Source organism: Leptosomus discolor, chromosome 1 (assembly GCF_034619465.1).
Source record: "Leptosomus discolor isolate bLepDis1 chromosome 1, bLepDis1.hap2, whole genome shotgun sequence".
Classification (NCBI taxonomy): domain Eukaryota; kingdom Metazoa; phylum Chordata; class Aves; order Leptosomiformes; family Leptosomidae; genus Leptosomus; species Leptosomus discolor.
The window spans coordinates 151,844,380-151,867,857 of NC_141391.1; the positions used below are offsets into that span (position 1 = coordinate 151,844,380).

The 23,478-nt window shown below is 43.7% G+C and overlaps 1 protein-coding gene across 1 annotated transcript in view; it reads right to left on the reverse strand.

Moving 5' to 3' along the window:
* IQSEC3 (IQ motif and Sec7 domain ArfGEF 3) overlaps nucleotides 1–23,478 on the reverse strand; it is a 100,492-nt gene that overhangs the window by 43,115 nt on the left and 33,899 nt on the right. Inside the window, exon 2 of the mRNA XM_086467372.1 lies at nucleotides 10,651–10,731. Within this exon, the coding sequence (XP_086323498.1) occupies nucleotides 10,651–10,731 (81 nt within the window). The remainder of the gene's footprint in view (nucleotides 1–10,650; nucleotides 10,732–23,478) is intronic.

Genomic DNA, 23,478 nt, shown 5'->3' on the forward strand with positions numbered 1-23,478 from the left:
AGCTGCCCATCACACCTCGGTGCTTGACAACCCAGGCTGATTGCTGCAGGTTAGACTAGGAGGAGGTCCCACAGCCTGTCACTGCAGAGGGGGTTACTTGTGGCTGTGTCAAACAGGGCACCTGTGCTTATCACTGAGGTGTGAAAAGCACCAAGCAGACAGTGAAGGCATAGGGGGCCCGGCTCTGCAGGGTTTAATTACTTTTACTTTAACCCCAGACCTCTCTTGCCTATGCAATGTTTGGTAAACACGACCTTTTAGAGAAGGAAAAAACAGATGGCATCCTGCATTAGTGTAACTGCCCGCTCAGCACCCCGGGAAAGAGAAACTTGGCTTCTCAGCAGCAGTCTTTCTGCCACTTCGACTCAGATCTCTTGGCTCCTCATCCCTGAGGCAGGTTTGAACATCACCAAATTCGCTGACAAAAGCCTGCCGGTGCAATCATGCAGAAGATAGAATTTCACTGCTAAAATGAGATGAATTCAGGGCTGTGAGGCAGCAGAGCCTCTACAAGGCAAGGAAACCTTGCATATCCCCTTCAGCCCTTTGCTCTCCTATTTCAGCTGCCTGTGAGCTGGGTGAGGGACACACCTCTTGGCAGTTATAGATGCCCTAGGCAAGGGCTTCTGTGGTCTTCTTTGTCCACCTGTTGTGACAGACCCTAGGCTGGAGTGCACCTCCAGGTTCCTCCCTAAGGGATCAGGGTAATTGATTTCTGAAGGTAGTGAGTTAGCTGCTTCACAGGAAGATCTTTGTGAAACCCAGATAAATTTTATTTGTATTATCAAGTATCTTGGCTATTTCATCTCTTGTGGTCACTGCAGGCCAGTAGAAGGCCACTGTTTGTGTCAAACCAAGGAGAAGGAAGCCCGGTCCTCCTCAACATAAAAGTAACATGGCCTCAAATCACCATCCTCAACACAGACAGTCCAAACACCATTTGCCATCTTTAGGAAATCAGATATGATCCAGATTTTAACTTTGCCAGTGTGTTCAGATCTAAGATTTTGGGTTGGTCTATGGTTGAAGACCAAGATTTAGAAACAGCATGGTTAGCATGCCTTCTTCCTTTCCCTAATCCAGTCACCACCTACACAGCCTTATGTAGCAGGCACAAAGCTCTATTTTTCCAGGTTCTAACCTATTGTGTCACTGCTGCTTCACTCACATTCTGATCCACTTCATGTTACTTCTTTTCACTGATGTCTTATTCCCTTTTCTTTCTTCATTCTCATTTGGAAAACAGGATGACTTAGCAGCTTACACATTTGGTCATACAAGTTCATATTTCCCTAGGGCCACTTCAACTTTTCCTCCCTATGAGGAATGAAAATGATTGCTATCTCTATATTTTGTACTCAGACATGGACCTTTTGGGGCAAGATCATTAAGAAAAATAGGAGTTTGCCTTGACACAAGCAATCCTACTGTGTTGTTGAGCAGGACTATGGATGGTGCTAAATGGCATTGTGCCAGCGGATTGCACCAAAGCCAGTGGAGGATCTAGCCCAATACGCTCTAATTTAAGACAATCTGTATCATGCTTATCAGATCCAGTTTTGCTGTAAGAGCACAGCAGTAATTTTCACAATGCCATTCTGCATCGTCCATTTTTGTGCATCTTGACCTACCACTCTCACATCAGGGTATTCTGGGAAATTACAGGCATCTGTTACATTTCGCCAGTCACCCTGGAAGACATGTGCAAAAGAGTACCAGCAATGTGTACATAGGGCAGCCTATTCCCAAAAATTCCTCTTTGCCCAAAAGACGGAATGAGAGAGATTGCAGTCAACCCAGATACACAGGCAATAATAACAGCATCATAACCTGTTTACAGGAAAGCAGCAACATGCCAGTGTGGGACATGACAAAGGTGACACATGGCTCTAGTCACTAGGCAAATACAGTTCTCAGTGGGATGATGGTACAATCTATGTGTGGAAAGTACCAAGCTGTCAACCAAAGATGGTTAAAAGTTACTAGAGCACACTTCCAAATGGTGTGGCCAGAGTTAAATTCCTCAGTCTCAAAAGAAAAATCTCACTGAACTCAGCTCCTGTTTATGTCTTGATGCTTTTCTTCAGGATGATGTTTCCTCACAAAAGATGGAGTGGTCTCCAGCTCTTCTGCAGTTTTTGAACAGGTCAGGTGACAGTTCCAAAAATTTTCCAACTTTTTTACACCTTCTCCCTCAGCTATCTAGCTATTCGCAGAACCCAAATAGAGTGGCCTGGAGCAGCTGTACAGTGTGCTCCTCTTCAGCATCTCAGACTATTCAGTTCTTCATGGAGCATATGAAAGCCTGCCAGGGCCATGTGCAGAAGGAACTCCGCAGCACAGTCATGTTTTTCCAAAAGGAGAGCTTATTCTATCTGAGCGTAGAGCCTGCCCCATGGGGGTGGTCAAAAGATGAACTTGCATAGGAGTGAGTTAGTGTTGCAGAGCACAGAAAAGACAAAAGGCCCTTGGATTGACATCACGCTACAAGAAAACATGTAATAAAAGTCCACAGCCTCGTTGCTGTCACTGCCAAAGAATGCTGGCATGAACAGGAACATTCCAGCCAAGGGACCTGCTCATTTATCTCCTGTTCAATATGTTCTTGTTCCCTTCAGTTTCTTATTTTGTTTACACTATTTTTTAACTTCCTGCTTTTCCTGCTCCTTCTCTCCTTCTCCGTATAGCATGTTTGCCAACTATTTTCCTTACAGTAGCACTGTTATCTTTGTTGGGGTGAGTCTGTCTCCCTTTCTTTCTCGTTGGCTCTTTTTTCCATCTCTTTGCCTTATCTGTCTTTGTCTTGCAAGTCATGAACAAGTCTGTGAACAGAGGGTCCACAGAACCTCTTGTCAAGTTCAACAGAACACACCTTAGTATACAAAATATCTGGAATGGCCCAGTTTTGGGGGTGGGTGCATCTTGACTGATGCAGATCAGGTCAGATGATATCAGTAGAGGATTAGAATGAATGGTGCAAGCTCCACCACAGTCCACCTGCTATTACTTTATCAACTGTCTGGGCCCATTTTCCAGTGCTAGATACAGGTCTATTTCCAAAGCTCTCATACTACTTCTTGTGCATCTCTGTGGCGTTATCACACACAAAACACAGGATACAGCAGGTGTTTATGTTGCATTCCATTAGCACCAAGAAGTTGCCATGTTACAGGCAGGGAATTCTTTGCAATACAGGAGAGAGAACACGAGAATCACCTGCAAGCCATGAGGGAAACATCTAGTATATAAAAGAAACTAACTGATCTCAATAGCTGTTGAAGGTAACTCCCACAACAGTGAGGTTGGCTGTGATATTGATTCTCTTTCACGTGTGGTAGAAGAGTACCTGATTCCAGGTCTGAATTCCTCTAGGACAGGACCCATGTAAGCGACAGAATCAACATGGGAAAAGGAGGGACTGGAAGAACATGTGGCCAGGCAATGGCTGGATACAGCTTCAGGCTCTCAGAAAACAGGTGTCTGATGGGTATCTTTGCAGTTTCAAAAGAGGATACTTCAGACAGGTTTTCTTCAGCCTCTCTCTCCTGCCACCTTCCTCCTTCCTGAAGAAAGGTGTTGATAGAGGCAAACAAAGCAACCAATGTGATGGGGAGACTCCAGTTTCTTCCAGAGATTTTTTTTTCCTATTGAAGAGCCCATGTATTCCTCACTTCCCTACCCTCATGTTCTCCAAACTTGCCTGAAAGTGACTGCACCAGCTGTTGGAGAGAAGGAGCAGAGAAATGCCTGTGTGGGAGATAATGCCAAAATGTCCTGGTGGATTTGCTTTACAGGACTGAGACACTGCAACTGAAACTCACCTCCTGTGTCTTTGGATGCTTCCAGAAAGAGCCATTCCTCCCAGGTCATAGTACCAGAAGAACTGCCAACTATACCTCCCTGCAAGAGATTCCCAAGGTTGTTTGTAACTATGATGTTAAGGATGTTCTCTAAAACAGTTTTTGCTTATAATTGTGTTTCCACATTTCCCCTAAATCTATACGCATTAAATACCTTTGTGATTCTGGACCTAGGCTCCTGCAAAGCAATTAAAGCTGCTAGTCCTGACTGTACAAAACACCCATAAAAAGTGAGGAATCTACTCACTCTCGAGTTCAGGAAGAGTTCAAATCTGGGTCTAGATATTACTCCTTGCCCATTCTGTGTCAGACTAAAATCAAAACTCTGACAACTGTGAGCCTGGGGAATATTTGTGTGAACTTTGCTGACCCATCCCTGCTTGTTTGCTGCATCCTCACAACTTCCAATCGTAATATCTTGAACAGGATTATTAAGTCTACAGGGAGGAAAGAATAAGAAGTAGATGAGCTGTTAAGAAGCAGAAAAAAATCCTCTCTTCATGCCTGTGACCTCAATAAGGAAAAGAAATTAGAAAAGAAGCACAAACAGGATGTGCTAACAAAGCAGAAATGGTGCTCAAACTTCTCCTGTGTGTTTTCCAAAGAAGTGCAGTGGAGGACTTTATAACAAGTTTGAAGAAGACTGAAAGAAGTCAGATTGAAGAGCTTTGTATATGAAGTCATTTGTCCTCAGACCACACAGGGCACAGACCATGGGAGTTGATGCTTGCTTTGCACTGGCATGTCCAGGTGCTGTAAGCCTGACCTGGAGTGTTCTCCATTAAGAATCAGGGGAGAATTCAGCCTCCATGGTCCACTAATTGTAGAAGCTTGCACTTGACACTGCCGGCTAGGGGCCAATTAGTTAGAGTTGTTATGCTGTTTTGTGTGGTAGGGTATAGATCAGATTTGATAGAGGCTAGAATCATTATCATGTTTCTTCACACCTGAGCCTGAGCCAGTGAGTACCTCTGAGCTGAGAGGAAGCGCTGACCTCCAGATTATATATCCACTATCCTGTCAGCAATCCTAAACCAGAATGGCTGGTTTCTCATTTCATGAACTGGATTTGCATTCTTTCTGTCAGTCAAGGTCAACCTTTTACAAATTCAGAAAAAATGTTGATAGCTCAGTTGTTTTTCTGTTAGGCTTAAAGAGTGATGGATACTGGTGGAAAATCATCATTCCCCACCTGTTTTTTATCAAGATGCTTCAGTGATATCTAAAAGGAGAATTGACTTGGAGAGCGGTTCTGTTCTCATCAACTTTACGGGCCTCTGTCTTAAGGGGTATTGCATTCACAATCCAAACAGTCTTGTGGATTTCTCAGGAGGATCTAGCTGTTAGAGGACATAGAGTGATCCAAGGGCAAAGTGAGAGCTGTACTGAGAGGAGAGAAGCTCCTGGGCTACAGCAGTGGGGAGCCAAAGAGGGACATGATGCTGTGACTGTGCAGTGGATAATATTCATGGCTCTTTTGTGCCAATGCCTTCCATCATGACTTCGTAAGACAAAGAACAAACACATGTTCAATGGAAATAGAAAGTTCAGGTAAACAGACATGAAGAGTCAGAGACAGCAGACCTCCAGAAGTAGATGAAATCAGGTTTTGGTTTTTAAACGTGTGCTGCTTAGGGTGTAGCATACTCTTACGCAGCTCAGAGAGCTGGAAAGAAAGATGTTTGAAGGTTTGATTTCAAAGAACTGTTCAAAATCTGTCCATCCACTTTTCACCCTCCTACATGCAAAGATGGAGCAACAAGAACAAAGGACCTCTTCCAGCAAAACCACATATTTCCATTTGGTAAAGCAGAAGGGGTGGCAAGGGGAAATTTCACCAGAACTGCAAGGAAGGCTGTCTTGGAGATGTAGCCAATGGCTTACATGTCTCCTTACCACTAATTGGTGCTGTGGTGCCAGGCAGTAACCAATCTGTGATGGTGACTAATCCAGCAGGCACTTTGGAAATGAGTACACAGCTGTTTGAAGTCTAAACTATATTGAGTTACAATTTAATTGGTCTGTAATCACGAAGTAAACACTTGCCAGTTGCACTAATCATGTTTCAACTCTGATCTAAGCAGCAATCTTCCTACTGGAAAGTGAGGAAATATTATGGGAAAATATGAGCAAAGCTTGCCCAGCTTTTCCGTAGATGTTTCTACAGATGTTGCAGACCCTAGCCCTTCTGCTCAGTACACATCCAAGTCCTTCCAGAAGATTCTGTTCAGATCCCCGCCCTCTACTCTTCCTGGGGGACCTTGGGAGGACTCTGTCTCCTTTGCCTTAAAAGCAGGTCAGGTCTTATCTGCAATTCTTCCAGATAGGAAGGACCTTTTCTCTCCCACAAATGCAAGTGGAACATCCTCCCTTCCCAAAGAGCTATCTGGCATCTGATCCTGACCTTCACACAAATGTGCCCAGATCCCATCCAGTCTCCTCTGTGACATGATCCTTCAGCCCTACAGCGCTATACCCATGTTCATTGCCAAAGTGGACCTGCCCCAGGCACTTAAAGTTTTATGTAGAACTTTTCCCATCACAGAGATGATTTTCTGCTGATTTCCTATTCAGCACTGCAGGCGAGCGAGAGGCAGGCTCCGAAAAGCCTATGAAAGGCAACCAAATGAATATACTGTTCCTCCAATTGTGACTCCATCATTTCCTCTCATTACTCTAATAGAAACAAATCTTTCTCATCTCAGCCCTATTACCTCACACAAAGGAAAATGGTGTGTAATCCTGTTAGAGCTGGGCTGCTGCTGGACACATTTTAAGGTCATTATTCTGGGATGCCAGTCTCCACTGTGTGAGACTGGGAGAAGTGGAAAATGCAATTACTAGGCTATTCAAATCCCTAGAATGAAACCCTGCCGTTAACAGGCAGAAGCCAGTGAGAAAAAGAGCAGTTGCTTTATGAAATTATAGGGTTCAGCTAAATCAGAGTCTAATCATCACCTCAGTAAAGGAGCAGGGTTAGCTCCTACTGCCATCCGTGGAGTCTTCTCATTCCCCTAAACCTGATCTTTGGCATCCCCAGTGGAAGCCCAACCTGCAAGATGAGGTATGGTCATGAAGCCAGTGGTGTACAAGTCCGATGGAGACAATGGTCGTCCACATCCAGGACTTATACAGTACTTGGAAATGAAGAAGTCTTAAGAGTTCAGCAAAAGGAATCTGCCCACTGTTGCCATTACTTCATACTGTACTCTGGCTCTGAGCTTCTTGGGGGCAGATTCTGAGATCAAATCTGCCTCCTAATATTCATGGCATACAGCACCAGTCTTGCTGATTGCTGGTGCAACCCAGTTAAGCAGCCAGGTCGGAAATTCGCATTGCTAATCTCATGGAGTTGTAACCCTCCTGCAAGTAATTCACATGCTGGAGGAGAGAAGGGGGCTAGCACTGCTTGTGGCAGTCAGTGAAGCAAAGCAGAACAATATGAGTGGGAATGATCACAACCGCCTCATCAGATTGGCTTCTGAGAAGCGATTAGACACCGGCATATTCCTAATCATTTCCACCCAGGCGAAGCCAAAGCATTTTTAGCTGGATGGGTAGCAAAGAAAGGGTCCTCTACCAGAGGATTTATGTCCCACAAGATGAGGCTGGGTTCCTGCTGAAAGCAGGACCATTCTTGAAGGTCCCAGAAGGAAGTGATGTGGTCTGAGGTAAGGTTCCTGGTAGAGGAGGAGAAAGCATCCGATCACGACTGGAGTCTCCAAGTCCCTTGAAGAGATGAGAGTCACTTCCCTGTTTATGCTCTTTATTAGTCCCTATTCTCTTTAATCGGCTTAGACTGATGAGCCGAGGCAGCGGTAGGGATCAGCCAGGCTGTTTAATTAAAGGATCGCAGCTCAGCCCTGCAGTTTGGGGGTTTGTGTAAATGAGCTGCAAGTACATTATTTAATCTGCTGCGCAGAGAGGAGTTGGGGCATTAATGAAGCAAACTCTAATTAAAACTAGACGGCTGATGGTTATTAGCGGCATCAGTTCTGACAGGATTTATCTCATTTAGGGAAATGCCTGATCATGGAGTGGGAAAAGAAAGAATAAACCCGAGCTGGTTTATCAAATTCAGCACAGCACCACTTGTGACTGGCTGTCCATTCAGCAGGGATCAGGAGAGCTGCACAGGGAGCCCCTGTGTCCCAGGCTCTCCCATCAGGAGCCCTGATGAGCTTATTTAGGAATATGCCTAGCTCACCCAGGAACTGATTGCCTATTCAGGCTGTCTGACCCACATATTTCAGTCTTGATTGACTTTTGTTCTGCCTTGATTCAATGGGGAGCCTGTTCATGATTTGAGCAGGGTGACAGGCTCTGTAAATGATCTGATGAGCTTCTCCCAGCAGCATATTGAGCCATTCTAGAGCAGCATAGCTATCAGCTGTGGACACCAGCTCCACGGTGACCCTGTGTTTTTCCCTCTCTGCCATTTTTTTGTCCTACTCACTGCATTGTATTTGTAAATTCAGGTACGAATGAAGCCCATGGCTGACTGCAGGACCAGGCAGAAGCTACGAGATGTTTTCTGGCCAGCATAAAGCTGACCCATCAGTTTAATAGTCCTGCATATGCCCTGATATTTCTTCTGACACAAGGTGGGAAGCAGGGATGCTCTTCTCACCTAAGACAGTCACGTAAAGAGATCATATATAAAAGCTGCTGTGTTTCAAAAGCAAAAATTCTGTCTTCCTGTTTCTCACTTCCAAATAGCCATGGTGGCTTCAACCACCTCCGGCTCTACATAGAATATTGTCTCACACATGGACAGATTCAGGACTGCTGTTGGGGTCTGGGTGCATTAGAAATGGAGAGGACAAGAGAAAGCCTTGAGAAAAAAAGTAAGGAAAGCAGAAGGCCTGTAGAGTGGGACAAGCTACAAGAGACATAAAACGGGCAGCCATAGATCAGTATGAAAGTCCCTTAACTGGAAGCCCAGATACAACATGCTGTAGCAGTCATTGTCATTCATCCCCACTTCTGACCTTCCTGGCTCAGACTCATCTTTGTATGTAACTTGCCAAAATTGTTAAATTACTGAAACAACCAATTGCTTCCTTTTCAATTTACATGCCAAACCCCAGGTGAGAATTTTGGTGGTTACCAGCACAAGGATGGCAGGCAAACTCAAGCTCAAGGGATGGGTAGGGCATTTGGGAGTCACAAAGGAAAGCTTGACAAACAAGGCCTGGCAAAAAGGATGACAAAAATGGTCATAGAGCTTAAGACACTGTAGGAGTGATAGCCTTGTAGGATAAGAAAATGCTAGAAACTAAGGGAACTGATCAGAAATAAGATGGAGGCTGGGACAAGAATGGGGCAGGGTCAAGGATCAGGGTATGAAGATAGAACACTATGGAAAAATAGAGCCTCAATTCAGATAAAATAGAGCACATAACCAAAACTCTCTCTCCAGAAATGCAAGGGAGAGGTGTGTGTCCCTATCACAGAAACCTCTGCTGCCTCTGCTGTCTCCACGTCTTTGTTGACAGCATCTCCCCATCTGCCACAGAGGTGCAGCTCCAGATGTCCCACAGGGCTGTCATGCAAACTTTACCAATGCTTGAAAGCCCTCAGCACAGACATCGTGGGGGTTAATGCTTCCGTCTTCATACACAAATGGACAGGAGGGGTCCTGCTTCTTTACCCTGTCTCCAAATGTGGCTGAACCCTACTTTTGAACACACACACCCACCCCACCACACACACCGCTGTTCTCTTCACAGTTGTCCAGCACTCACACTTTTCCTTGGAAGGAAATCAGAAACAACAGCCTGCTTCAGTGAGCAGAACAAACAAGAGAAATATCATTTTTTAAATAAGCTGTAGCCTCACTACTGCAATTCAGCTGCCCTACTCTGTCCAGAGCCCTCCCTGTAACTCAGGCTTCTTACACAGATGCCAAAGGTCAGATATAAAAGTCTAGCAGTATGATGAGGGAAATTTTTAAAGAGAAACTTCTTTGCTGTTGACAGAAGGGTAATGAAGCATGAGAAAAAGGCATAGGTCTGGACACGTAAGAAGTTGTGAGAAGAGAAGGAGATGGCAAGAACAGAGGGACAAGGACGAGTGTGGAAGCTATATGCAGTATGTGCATCTCAAGTATTTTTGAAGCTCCTTGGACCCCTTGGTCTTGGCACTGATGTCATTCACTGATGCAGGAGAGCTATGACAATTGCTGGTGTGCCCACATCTGGCTGTACTGGATACAAGTTGGTAATAGTTAATAGTACCTACCTATAACTGTCCTTCACTGGCAAGCTGAGACCATTTCAATACATGTAAAGCTGCACCTCCACCCTGTCTCATGGTGTGAGACAGAACCCTGAGTTTGTTTGGTGACTTTTGCCATGTCTTAAAGGTTATGGGTCTATACTGTTGTGTGTCCAGGCACCTTATGATGTGGGATAACTAATTTGAAGCAGGACAGTGAAGCACATGTATGTCAGTGTCAAAGTGATGCAGAAGGGCAAGAAAAGGTACAAGCGTGAACATGGGTCAATGGAAGTAAATGTTTGAAGAGAGGCTGAAAGCATGTTTTTGGAGGTGCATGGCTGTGTGTGAGTAGAGGCGAGAAAGGGCTTGTGAGCAATTATACAACAGTATGAACAGTAGTCTTTGGGAGGGAAAAGAGAGGGAAAGCAGTACTGGAGACATGGGACATCAGGGAGGATGGAGGAGGATGGGCGTGTATAATATGTGAGTTTTGTTTGGGGCAAAGATTAGCGATGGATGATAAGGAGAGGATGGAAATGAAAAGGTCTTGCTGGCAGCAATTTCCCACCTCGGTGAGGAGTCTGGAGATGAAGGCTTCTGCTCTGCATCAGCTGCTGGGCAACAGAACTGGTGTAAAACAGTTTCATTCCTGTAAGAAAAACAAACCATAGCAGGTCAGTGTACAGCTCACTCAGAAGAAAACTCAAAACAGAATGCCTTTACCAGGACTGTTCCAAGGGGACAGTGACTCCCAGTGATGCTAAAAGAGAAATCTAATTACTACACGAACATTTTGCACTCCGAGGTGGTGGGGAGCAGGAGAGAAGGGGGCTGACAATTCTATTCCCCTACCTTAACTGTCCTGCTGCTGATGTCAAGATGTAAAGAATGGGGCAAAAGCACACCAATAAAAAGTCTTCCTTCTATCAGTATCTGTCTCACGATCCATACATCTCATGAAAAGCAGTTTTCCCTGTCTCTAACTGTTATTTCTTTTGGGACAGAAACATTTCCTTAGATATGTTTCCTATATGTTGTAATGCAAATAAGTTGATTTTCTGTTGACAGTGGCTAAATTAATCCTGCAGACATTTCTCCTGAAACCTCTCTAGAGTACAGAAATGGCCTCAGCACATCAGCACTGGACATTACCAGAAATAGTAGCAGAAAACTAACAGGACAAACACAAGTACAGGGGCTGAGATCATGACAAAAGGAAGAGATCATAGCAAAGAAAAGAAAAAAAAAAAAGAAGTAACAAACCTGAGCCAAACAGAAAAACAAAAGTCTAAAAATGTGTTTATTAGATAAGAAAGGCAAAAGAATTCATCCAAAGGAAGAAATCCTAGACCAAACTTCAAAAATTGCTTACTAATCTTGACTGACTTGTTCTTGGGTCCCTTGCCTGGAAACATTTTGTAAGGAACCTGGCATTCAGGGGTGTAGGGCACTCATCACAGCACTGGAACCCAGTAAGAGCTGCTCAGCACCTCTGAAAATGAGATCCTTTTAAGATACCTCCAGGGACGCCCTTGAGGTGTCATAGACAGCACAAATCAACAGCCAATTTTGAACACACCAATCTTCATAAATGGAGTCAATAAAAGAGACGCAGTGTCATGGGGGGAAAGTACTAGGGAATGGAAAAGAAAATGAAAATACAAGAAGAAAAGCAGAGGAGATAAAGTAGGCTGAACCCTCAGATGGCATAAAATCACCCTGTCTCTAAGTCAGTGGAACAACAATTAGAGCTCTGTTCTCAGTGCTACTGCAGAGACCCGGGGCTCAAATGGGGTCATTTCCTTTTAAAAATGTTTTTGCAGCTTCTAACCCAGACATAAGTAATAAAGCTAAGTCTGCTGGCTTGTCATGGGGTCTCAGATTCTTCCAAATGCCCTGCCACACTTTCCATCACTCTGAAATGTGAAGCTTATCACCTTTGTCTTTCTCAAAATCTGACAGACATGGCCACAAAGACAGCTGAATTACAGACAATTAGGACACTCTTCCCAGACAACTACTTCCGGCCTCCCAGCTAGCTTAATATTACAAACTGCTTAGTTCTTCCCCTTGGCTTCCAAGGCATTCTCAAAAGGAATCTTGCCTTAGAAACAACAGGATTGGCAGGAACAACACAGCAGGGTGAAGATGAAAGCATTAGCTTTACCTCGCTGACCTCTGCCCATGCCCTTGGTCCCTGCCTGTGACATGCAACCTGCTGGAAAAGAGAGGACAAGTTTGTGTGACATATCAAATTCATCTCCTGATCTTCCATGTCTGTAACTACCCAGCTCACATCACTTCTCCTGCCAGCCTGGTTGTTGCAGGTTCTCACTCTGTTGTTTCTAATTTAAACTTCTCACAGCGGCAAGTACCTGACTGACTGGTGTGTCCATAAATTACGTTGTCTTTTTACTGAAGCAAGTGGTGGGATCACAGTTGAGTCTATGTTCAAGCAGGCTCACACAAATACTTCAGCTCCTACATCTTGTCAATCTACTTCCAGCTAGAATCTGTCAGGAATTTTCTGATAAAATTTTGTTTTTTCATTAAAACCATGCTTCATCAAATTTAAACTACCTAGTGAAAACATCTTGGGTTTGACAAAGATTCTTCAAATCACAGGGCTTCACCTGGATTTCGTGGCAGGCTGCTGGAGGGCCATGCCTCCATATCCCACATCTCTAGTGCAGCCATGCCATACGAGTAGCCCCTCAGAGAGAGGCCATCAGGTTTTCCACCCAGCTCTTTGTTCTGGCCAACTCCCAAAGCAGCAATGCTTGGAGCTGGCTAGGCCAAGGGGTGTGGAGCACCTGCGCCAAGGCAGCCAGCTCTGCAGAGCAGCCCTGGAGTCACAGACATAGTCAGCTGCAGTGTGGAAATGCAAAAGGCTCTCAGCTGATTCAGCAACAGCCGGCATTCATTCTGAGGAGCGTGCTTGATTTCAGAAGTGTTATATATTGGCATTTCCTACTGAATTTCATCTCTTCAGGAACCACTAGGAAAAAAAGGCCTACTTCCAGATAAAATTAACAACAGGTTTTGAAACCATAGAATCACTCAGGTTGGAAAAGATCTTTAAAATCATTGAGTCCAACCATGAACCTAACACTGCCAAGTCCACCACTAAGTGTGTCCCTAAGCACCACATCTACACATCTTTTAAATACCTCCAGGGATGGTGACTCAATCACTTCCCTGGACAGCCACGGTATACGGTAACACTTTTGGTGAAGAAATTTTTCCTAATGTCCAATCTAAACCTCCCCTGGTGCAACTTGAGGCCATTTTCTCTCATTCTATCACTTGTTACTTGGGAGAAGAGGTCAACACCTCCCTCGCTATGACCTCTTTGAGGTAGTTATAAAGAGTAATAAGGTCTTCCCTGAGCCTCCTTTTCTCCAGGCTAAACTACCCCAGTTCCCTCAGCCATTCCTCATAAGACCTGTTCTCCAGACCCTTCACCAGCTTCCAAATGGAATTTTACAAAAAATAGACACCCCATTGTCCCAAATTTCAGCCATTTCTAATCTCAATACTTCCCTAAATTAACTACACTGTTCTCTGCTCTTATTTGAACAGCAGATGCACCACTCTGATTCCTAATTATACAGGGAGAAAGCAAACAACAGGGAGGGAAAACAGGGAAAAAGAGGAATAACAAAGACAGACAGAAAAATGAGAAATAGAAGCCTGTATATAGATGAAATGCCTTGCTAGTTAATTATCAGGATAGCAACACAGAGAAAAGTAAAGGGGGGACAGGCAAAGGAAGAGTGGTATGAAGTTACAGGACCTTAGGCTCAGTCTCATGTGGACATTTTAAGAAATAACATCTCACAGATACTCTTCAGAGAATCAGTATGCTCTGAGAACTGCAGCTGCACAGTCAGATGTTGACTCTGTTTCTCATGATTTCTCATGTGTGTTTAACACTAACTTTGGGTATTTTCTGCCCAAACCAGAATCCTCTTGAACCTCTGAGATCCCAAGATCTCTGGAGTAGTTGTGCACCTTACATACTGCTACCAGATGTTGATCATGCCCTCAGGCAGAAATCTGCCTCCAGGCCATTTAGGACCCTTGAGTCCCCCTCAGGGGGCCATGGCTCCCATGGAGAAGCCACCAGGGAGGTGGTGAGGAGCAGAAGCTGCCTGATAGAGGTAAATATATGAGGTGTGAATGGGTATTCCAAGAGCGTGCAGAAAGCTCTCGCCCTGACTGGGGGCAAGAAGGATATCTTATTATTCATACTAAATCAGAGTTCCCCAAATGCCCAAGAGCAGTTTGACATGGGTCTATTTACATTCTTCGTTTACAGCTTGCTTCTCTTTTGTGCTACCCAAACATACACCACAGGGATTGGGTTCCAGCTTGGAGAGTATCCCTGTTCATTTTCCCTTTCTTTCCATCTCTCGATCCTGCACATCTTGATGGTTTGCAAATCTATGTCCTTGCCTTTGCAGCATAGCATGCATAGCCCAGATAGGATCTGGGAAAGGGTTAACTTGCTATGGAAGAAGTGGACCTATTCCGACCCTGAGAAGGCTATATTAGTTACTATCTCGACAAAGCAGGTCTCATCTGGGTGCAAAAGGCAAGTGTCCTAGGGCCTTACTATCACTTCTAAGCCTAAAGTAAGTGCTCTAGGAAGGCAGCTGTCTTCTTAACCATGTGAAGTCTTCAGGTAAAATGTTGTTTTTACTGCTGCGATTCAAGAGGGCTGGCAGGGTTGTAATGGCTGGTGGCTACCTGAATTTCATTCCCCTGTGGTGCTGTCAACCTTTACAGCTTTAAAGTGAGTCAAGATATTTACTATCTATCTGAAGTCAGTGTAAGACTTTTGATGGTGTTTTTTTTTTCTTTCTGTGCTTTCTTTTTATTTCATTTTAAAACAAATCTTACTTAAATCAGAAGGGCTACATAAAACCTAAACATGCAGCCTCTGAGGAGTTAAACACTAGAATGCATAAGGCCTGTTTCGCCTTTGAAAAACAGGGAGGAAGGCAACATGTCTTCAATCCAGACATTCAGAATTCAGACTCATTACTTTGGGGTGCTGATCTGTAATTTAAAACATTTTTTTTCTTTACTTCAGGTAGGTGGCAATGGTCTATCAATTAAAAGGGTAGGTCCAGGGCTTGTTTTTTTGCCTTTCTGTCTCTCCCTCTATATCCTCTACCTTGCCTTCCTCAGACTTGCAAGACATTGCAGAGAGTGCAGCTAAACAAACACTGTTGTGGGCAGATCAGGCAGGTGATCGTGAAGAGAGGTGATTTCTCCCATCTGTCAGGATACTGTTGAACTATTCTGCTTCAAAATTATTGTATTAAAACCAAACAAATTATTATCTCTCGAGCTGCACCCTGATGAAAGCTTGGAAGGGAAAAGCCAGCAAGAAGAAAAGATGTTCTGGGTAAGTGAAGAGGAGTTGGGTGGTACAGAAGAGGAAGAGGCTAACAAAGAGGAGGATGCACGCTGAAGGGCCTGTTGAGGTAAATGTTGCTAGCAGTATGTGAGTTGTGCATGGAGGAGCAGCAGAGGACAAGGGCAAGCACAGATGCAAAAGGAGGACTGGGAACAGCCTGAGCATGTCAGTGTCTTGCACCGCCTAGTTGGGACACATACTCCGGAGGCAAGGATTTGACAGTCCAGACCTATCTTAAATGCAGAGAAAGCTATGCTTGGCCCAGTAGTAGCTCATGCTGTCAATTGAAACATTAGCCCCCTCTCCTCTGAGAGAAAACAACTGACTGAATCTTATTCAGTTGTCTTTAACATTGCTCCTGACAAGAGGTATCCTCCAGCCAGCTGCCTGCAGCCTCAATGGGGGTATCTGTGGATGAACTGTCCGGCCACAGCAATTCCTGTTCTGTGATGAACTTTAGAGAGGCCTGTGTCAAACCTCCTGGCTAGCACAAGCTGTCTAGTCAGCTCAGGAGTTAGCTCTACCTTTCTGGCTTCTTAGTAAGTTGGTCTGTGCTGCAAAGGGGTTTGACTCATGCTGCCTTGGTCTTTACAGCTATGGACCCCCAAAAGCCAAGCCTCTTTTCTCTTAAAAACTGGTGTTGTAGAGGGTACAAGAGTTGAGCTCCAAAAACTGAAAATCTCTGTAGCTACCTAGATTGCATATCACAGGGCCAAAGGAGTGCAACCTTTCCTAAAACTGCCTTAATGTTGTATCTTCACTTTGGACAAGTGCCTGGGGCTTTATTCAGTGTTGTTGCCCATCCTAAGCATCAGTGACCAGTAGTTTAGCACTGATGATAGCTGTCCTGAAATGGAGATGCCTGTCTGCTGAGAGCTATATTATGTTTAACAAGTCTAACCCCTTTTTATTCTTCTGCTGCCCCAAAAGCACAAAAGCAAACCCCCAACCCAGACAGCATATGGAAAAGAGTGGTACTCCCTGGTCTGCAGCAGTCAGCTTTAATTAAACAAATATCCAGTGTGGCCTGTTCCCATAGATAAAGAGCAGCTCTGTGTTTTTCTGCATGAATGATTTTAGACTACAAGAAATGCCAAAAGAAGGCAGAATGAAAATTGTTCTCACTACGAGTACACAGAGCGTGCTTCTCTCTAACAAGCTGTGTCACCTCTGCGTCCCACCGTGACTGCTGTCCTGGTCAGCTGTGTAGGATAGCTGGCATGGCCCATGCTGCAAGAACAATGAAGATCACTGGGTTCTCCAACTGCCAGTACTTGCTTAACATCTGTAGCCTGGTACTTGGGCCCTGGTCTGCATTTTCAGTAGCCTTGTCCTTGGTGCAAGTGCACATCAGTTCTTAGAAATCTGACAATGCTGAAAGGCAAATGGTGATCCCTCAAACAATGTTCTACCAGTAAACAACCAGTCCAGCTCACATAGCCTTTCTGGTTTCTCTTTAAAACTCCACCTTTTGAAGAAATGCTAGACACTTTGACCAAAAGTCATTGTAGTGCTGGATATCTCAGCTTTTCCGGAGTCTTTTGCTACTTGTCTCTATCTTGCTTTTTCTTGGATAGCTGCCAAGAGAACAGATGGAGTCACAGAAAATCATGGCCTAGAAGGTGAACTGAATTAATCTTGGATGTAGTTTTACTGGCTGTTATCTTTCCTAAGATGAGGACTGGAGAACCACAAACAGGAACTATTTAGCAACACTAAGTTTATGAAAGGCCAGTTGCACGGTCTTCTGACTCCCCTAAAATGTATAGCTCAATGCTACCTCTACCTACTAATGAAGCTGTGACACAACCTAGCTAAAGTTAGCTGCAGGCCTTACTCCTTCTATCATCTCCCTCCTGTGCTAGATCTATTTCTGACTCCAGTCAACCTGGAACTGAGTGTTGAAGTGAGATCTGAAAGAGGCAGTGTTTCCAAAAAAGTACCTTCCAGCAACTAGCTATTTCTCCCCCTGTTCTTTACTCTTCACCTCAAAATACCCTCACTAAAACTTTCTAGCTGTCTTAATTACTCATCTCGATTATAGGTCATTAGACTGGCTTTTTAGAGGGAGCTGAGTATGGGCAGAGTTTATGATATAGCAAAACCATATATAATTAAAAATAAATTCAGGGTAATTTCTGGAATTTAAATAAGTTCTTTAACTCCTTGTAAGTCTGACGGCCTCCTCATTGCTATGGGATACTGTTGATGGCAAGAATTTTACAAGATTCAGAGAGGAATCAGACATTCTAAAGAATATCCTGTGAGAATACTTAATGCAGATCCTTCCCAAAGTCAACGTGTAGGACTTAAACATTTCGGCATTAGAAGAAGGCTTTTATGGGTGTCCCATGGCTATCTACTGCGACACTTCTTGCTCTTCCCTCTTGAATATCTAATGTTGGCTATCTCTGAAAAACAGCTACACAAACCAGATTCACAAATCTGTCTGAGAAATCCTGTGTTAAAGGGCAAGAGGCTTAGTAGGCAAGATACTGAAGTGTAGGAGTGCAACAAGACTGAAACTGTCATTTTTCCCAGTAACTACAACAATCCCAACCTGAGTGTCCCTGAGATGCATATTAGGAATGGTCTGATTTGGTAACCTTCTCTGAATTGTCAAAGGTTTTGGTATTCAGTCAAACAATGTCCCAGTATTAATCCCCAAAGAGGAGAATGAGACTGAAGCAGTCTGGAGTCAGATTTGCACGGTAGATTGCTGAGGAAGAAACTACAGCAAATGAAGCAGGGGGAAAGATTGAGCAAAAGATGATAGGAAGATGATTTGGAATTTGTGTGTGTTGACCCAGCAATCTCTTACCAACACTGTTAGGATAATTTGGTTTTATTTCCCCTTGCCTAACTTCTCAGTCTCTGCCTTTTCCTATACTCCACATCTGTCGGTTTTATGGCTATAGATTTACTTTGCTCTCCAAGTCATCACTGCCTGGACTCCCTCATCAGAAACATCCTCTCAAGAGGAAGTGACTATCCTTAGTCCTTTAACTATCTGGAAGGTCAGTGCCATATTTGTAAAGGGCTTGCATATGCCACTATGGCCTATGCAGAACCACTTTATATCTGTTCCACATACTTGTCATTGACTCCCTGGTCTGTTGCCTACAGGGGTGGAGATTCACAATGTATCTATGTGCAGAGTGCCTGTTACAACGTCCAGATCTATGATTTTCTTATTTCAGACCAGGGACTGTCTATCTCCACCCGTAACCCTTCACAGGCTTAGATACCTAATTAATTGTAAGCAAAAAATGAAGATGTCTGTAGATGATGTCTAGATGCCAGCACATAACTACCGCCTAAAAAAACAAATTGCTGAAGAAACCCCCTGGCAGTGTCAGCACGATGGATGAATGTATAACATACACATGCATGCCCAGCCCTGCCAAGATGCATGGTAGCTCTTCTTTCAGTTCTTGAGTGCCTATCATGCCACAGCTCTTTCTTTAGAATTCTCAAAGCTGTTCTTTCTTCTTCCCTCCTCCACCCCTCAAAGTCATGCTGGGAGGGGTGATGAAGGGAGAATTTACCAGGAGCTCTCTGTCTGCCCACCAAAAATCAAATATACTTTGTAGTCTGGAACTTGGCCTGCCTTGAACACCTCACGAGTGTTGGAGAGAATGTTTTCTTCCATGATGTTTCTCCATAAATTTGATGATCAAAAGACCAGAGCTCATCCTCTAAAACCTTCTAAGCACCTGCTTAATCATCACATTGTTTCTTGGTACAAACTCATTTTAAGTCATACATCCTTTGTATAGCATTACTATAAATTTGTTTTTCTAGTGCTAGAGGATGGGATGAAGACGAGATTCCCATTGACAGAGTATTTCTAGTTTCTCACTAAAATATGTTGATTTTAGAGGCCTTATAAAACAAATTCACCTCGGTAGTATAAAATACCATATGCATACACCACTGTTTGGAAAGTGAAAATTCAATGTGACACGCTGACGCAAATGTGTGTCTTTGAGCTATTGTGGGCTCTTCAGAACAGCACAGCTTGGAAGGATAAGCACAAGGCACCGTGCTGAGGAAATGGAATTTCCTGTGTTGGAGGAAGAAGATCTGAGCCAATGCTGCTGTGATCTGATCTTTTTTTGGTTAACTAGTTGGGTGGCTATAACAGATATGTCAAATATGCCATTCATTTATCACCATCTGCTTATAGGGATGAAGATATTAATGCCATATCTTCCTGAACAGTTGGTTTCTCAGCTTACTTTAGTCTGCATATGTGGCAGGCATTTCTCCTGTGCATCCTCACTCTTACCTTGAAGAAATTATTGGGGAAAAGTAGGGGGATGACCGTCGGATGAGTGCATGGATTTCGGAAAGAATTTGAGGTGTTTTGCACCAACTCAGTGCAAAGAACATGACCAGTGGACAAATGTGTGCAGTTGTGTACTAATGAGGGTCTGAGCATGAAGAGATAGTGTGAGCTGGCATTCATGGGCTTAGGGTCAGAGTCAGCAATGTGTCTGGGAGATGGTGAAAATGAGCTGTGGTCTCACATGATCTGGCTCGGTGGGGTCTGCTCCTCTGCCATAGACCTAGGCACTCTCTTTTCTCTTGCTGGTGACAGGCTACTTGACAGAAATTTCCTTACCTGAGGATCTAGGCTCCACACATCACAGGGAAGAGTGGGGAAGATTGGAAAGATGTCACCTGTGGATTCACCATACTCAGTGAAAATTGCTGCTCACAAGTCCATTTTGTTACCCAGAAACACTAGAAGTAAATATAATCCATTTTTTAAGCCTACAGGGAGTGGCTGCCCTAACTGCCAGATTTCCCCTATGTGCTAGAAATGGGCAAGAGCAGAAAAAGGAATGGAACATGCCTCAGGAATCAACTGGAGGGGGCGAGTCCATATTGGCTTCTGAGTCCAGTCTGACAGATAATGTCCTTATGACAGCCAGAAGCAAAGTCTAGGGCCACCTGTTGGACCCACTTCCAGCACTTCTCACGCTAGGTGGTGCGTTACTTCTTGTGCATTTTTGTGGCTCTTTGTGCTTCAGCTACTGAGGGATGAAACAACTTAGTTAAGATGAACTAAGGATGATACACTCACTCTCAGTTTTCTGTGGACTAACTTCCTTACAACCAGAGTCAGTCTAGGTGACAGCAATTGTCCACAGAAGGAAACTTAAGATCAAGCATCTACTGTACAAAGAAAGTCTGATCCTTAAAGCAGTAAACATAATGTATTGCATACACATGCAGTGCCTTAATAAAAGACAGTAGCTTGAACAGATTTAGAAATAGTATTCAACATGGATGGAACAAAACATTCAGATTTGGGACACATGGATAGCTTGGGAGAAGCTAGAATTGCTGAAAACCCTCTGTAGAGGGGTACTTGTATCTCTGATGTAGCTATGTTGGCATCTCCTATAGAACTACTAGTTGAGGAAATACTCTTTGGGTTTATGTGGGATGCTTCGCATGCACTCATATTTGCCCAGTGGAAGTGATTCACTCAGAAGCTTCTCTTATTGCTATTAATTTCTTTCCTAAGGCACAGTAGGAACAGGGACGACGGAAACAATTGTACTTGCTAAGCAATTTCCAGGAAGAAACTTCCTGGGTGAAGAGAGTTTGTCATCAGCTGCTAGAGGGGTTGGGGGGTCTGCTTCTCTTGAAATATTTTTGAATCGCATGTCAATGGGGAGTCAATTTACTCTATTTAAATTTGATTTCGCTCTTCCAGAGGAACATCAGCCATGTAGAGCATGGCTGTCTGCTAATTGGATTGGTGCTTTGTAAGCACTAAGAGGAAGAAGGCAAAGTGGCCATGATGGGAGGAAATACTGTATGTTGGACCAATGTGCACCACCAGGCTTCTTTAGATCCTCTGTCAATGGTGGAAACAGTTGATGACCTATTGTGATAGACAACTCACAACGTCATTTGCTCTGACTTGCTAGCAGGGTGAATAGTGGTACTCAGGAAGAACAGCTACTGTATAAAAGAGCAATCTGATATTCTAAATGTATGTGCAGAGCTAATCATGTGGAAGGGATCCTCTAGTGACACATGCAACACTCACTGGGAGTGAGCAGAGGTTTAATAAGTTGTAGCCAAAACTATACATCAGGTACCACAAGTAGGAAACTGCTATGTAAATCTGAAGCATGTGTGAGGGGGAGTTTGTATAAGTTCCTGAAATCATTTCAATTGAATAATTACCATAAACAGAAGTTGTATTGATTAATTTCTTAATGGAAAGATGGTATATTAATATAAATAAAAATACTTTTCCAAGACAACATGTGACCTTTTCCAAAACAGCATCCCTCACTTCAAACTATCTTCAATATCATAATTTCTTTTAAAGGTTACATACGTAATGGAATAATTACATGTCTGCAAATACATGCTGATAGCGATCTTCTGTAGCTTTGAAACATCTTTTCATACCTCTCATGTTTTGTACTATACAAAGGCCCTTTTTTCTTTTTTCAAATAATAGATTTATAACTACATTAAATGGAAATAGCTGGCAAAAGCTTACTTTTAATTACACTGATGAGCATTCTCCAAATCTCCCCAGTTCTTCGTATAATAATTACAGTTTGTCAGCCTAATACCAATGAGTACGTGGTCCTCCTAAAGAGATTCAGAACTATCACTCTGCCTGAATGCTCTGCTAGCCGAGTAAACACCTTTTTTCTTCTCTCCTATTTTGGGCTAATATGTATGAACACTATAAAAAGGCTAAGGCTTGCGTTAGTGGAATTGGCAACCCTTTTCATAATTACTGGGACTGAGATATAAATGGAATTTAGGTCTCTTCCTCAGTAAGAATAAATTATTTTTACTTTTTGAATAAGTCTCACAATTGGACTCAGTAAAAGGTTTTTTGTTATGACTGAGTGTTAGATCTGTTTTTAATCAGATTTCTTAGTGGCTTCTCAATATTGTGGCTCATGTTTAACCCCTTAGTACAGAAAAAAAGCCTTGGAATTTTCCAGAGGCTAAAATCAAACTGTCCCTCAGCACTGGAGAATGACACAAAGCTATATGAAGGAGTGCTGTTCAATAATTCAGTATCCCATAAACATGCAAATTAGCTGCATACACAGAACCACTGAGTTTTTCATGCACCTTAGCAACACTGCCTTCTGTAGACTTGCCCCTGCATGGAAATACATGGCCAGATACTCTCTACAACTACCTCAAAGGAGCTTATAGACAGGTGGGTTTTGGCCTCTTCTCCCAAGTAACAAGCGATAGGACAAGAGGAAATGGCTCCAGGTTGCACCAGGGGAGGTTTAGATTGGACATTAGGAAAAATTTCTTCACCAAAAGGGTTGTGAAGCACTGGAACAGGCTGCCCAGGGAAGTGGTGGAGTCACCATCCCTGGAGGTATTTAAAAGTGACACGGTTTAGTGATAGACTTGGCAGTGCTAGGTTGAAGGTTGTACTCAATGATCTTGAAGGTCTTTTCCAACCTAAAAGATTCTATGATTTGCTGCTTGTATCACTGCAGTTCTGTGCCCTTGTAGGCAGCTCTGTATTCAGTGCTGGATACCAGAGCAGCATGACAGTCAATTGCACCAGCTACTAAAGACAAGCTTAAAAGCTTGTTACTACCACATTGGGCTGATGCACTAAATTTAAGTAGCGGTTTTATTCTGTGTACTCACCAAAGACTACCAAGATTGTTCTGTGGGGTAAGTCCTGCTGCCTAGTACTGAGATGCTCAGACTCTACTGTGTGTTGAGGCTTGACACAAAGCAGTATAACAAGAGGAGTTTAGTTGAATGCAGTGACCTGCAGTGCTTGGCTTGGCTTGCAGAAGGCTGATTCAGGCCCTTGGTTTGGGGCCTTGGTTATGGAAACCCAGTTACTACCAGACCTGCAGGTATCTGGGGCTGTCGCATCAATGACACTTTCAATTGAAAGTGGAGTGATCTCCTAACTGGGAAGGACAATAAGGAGAA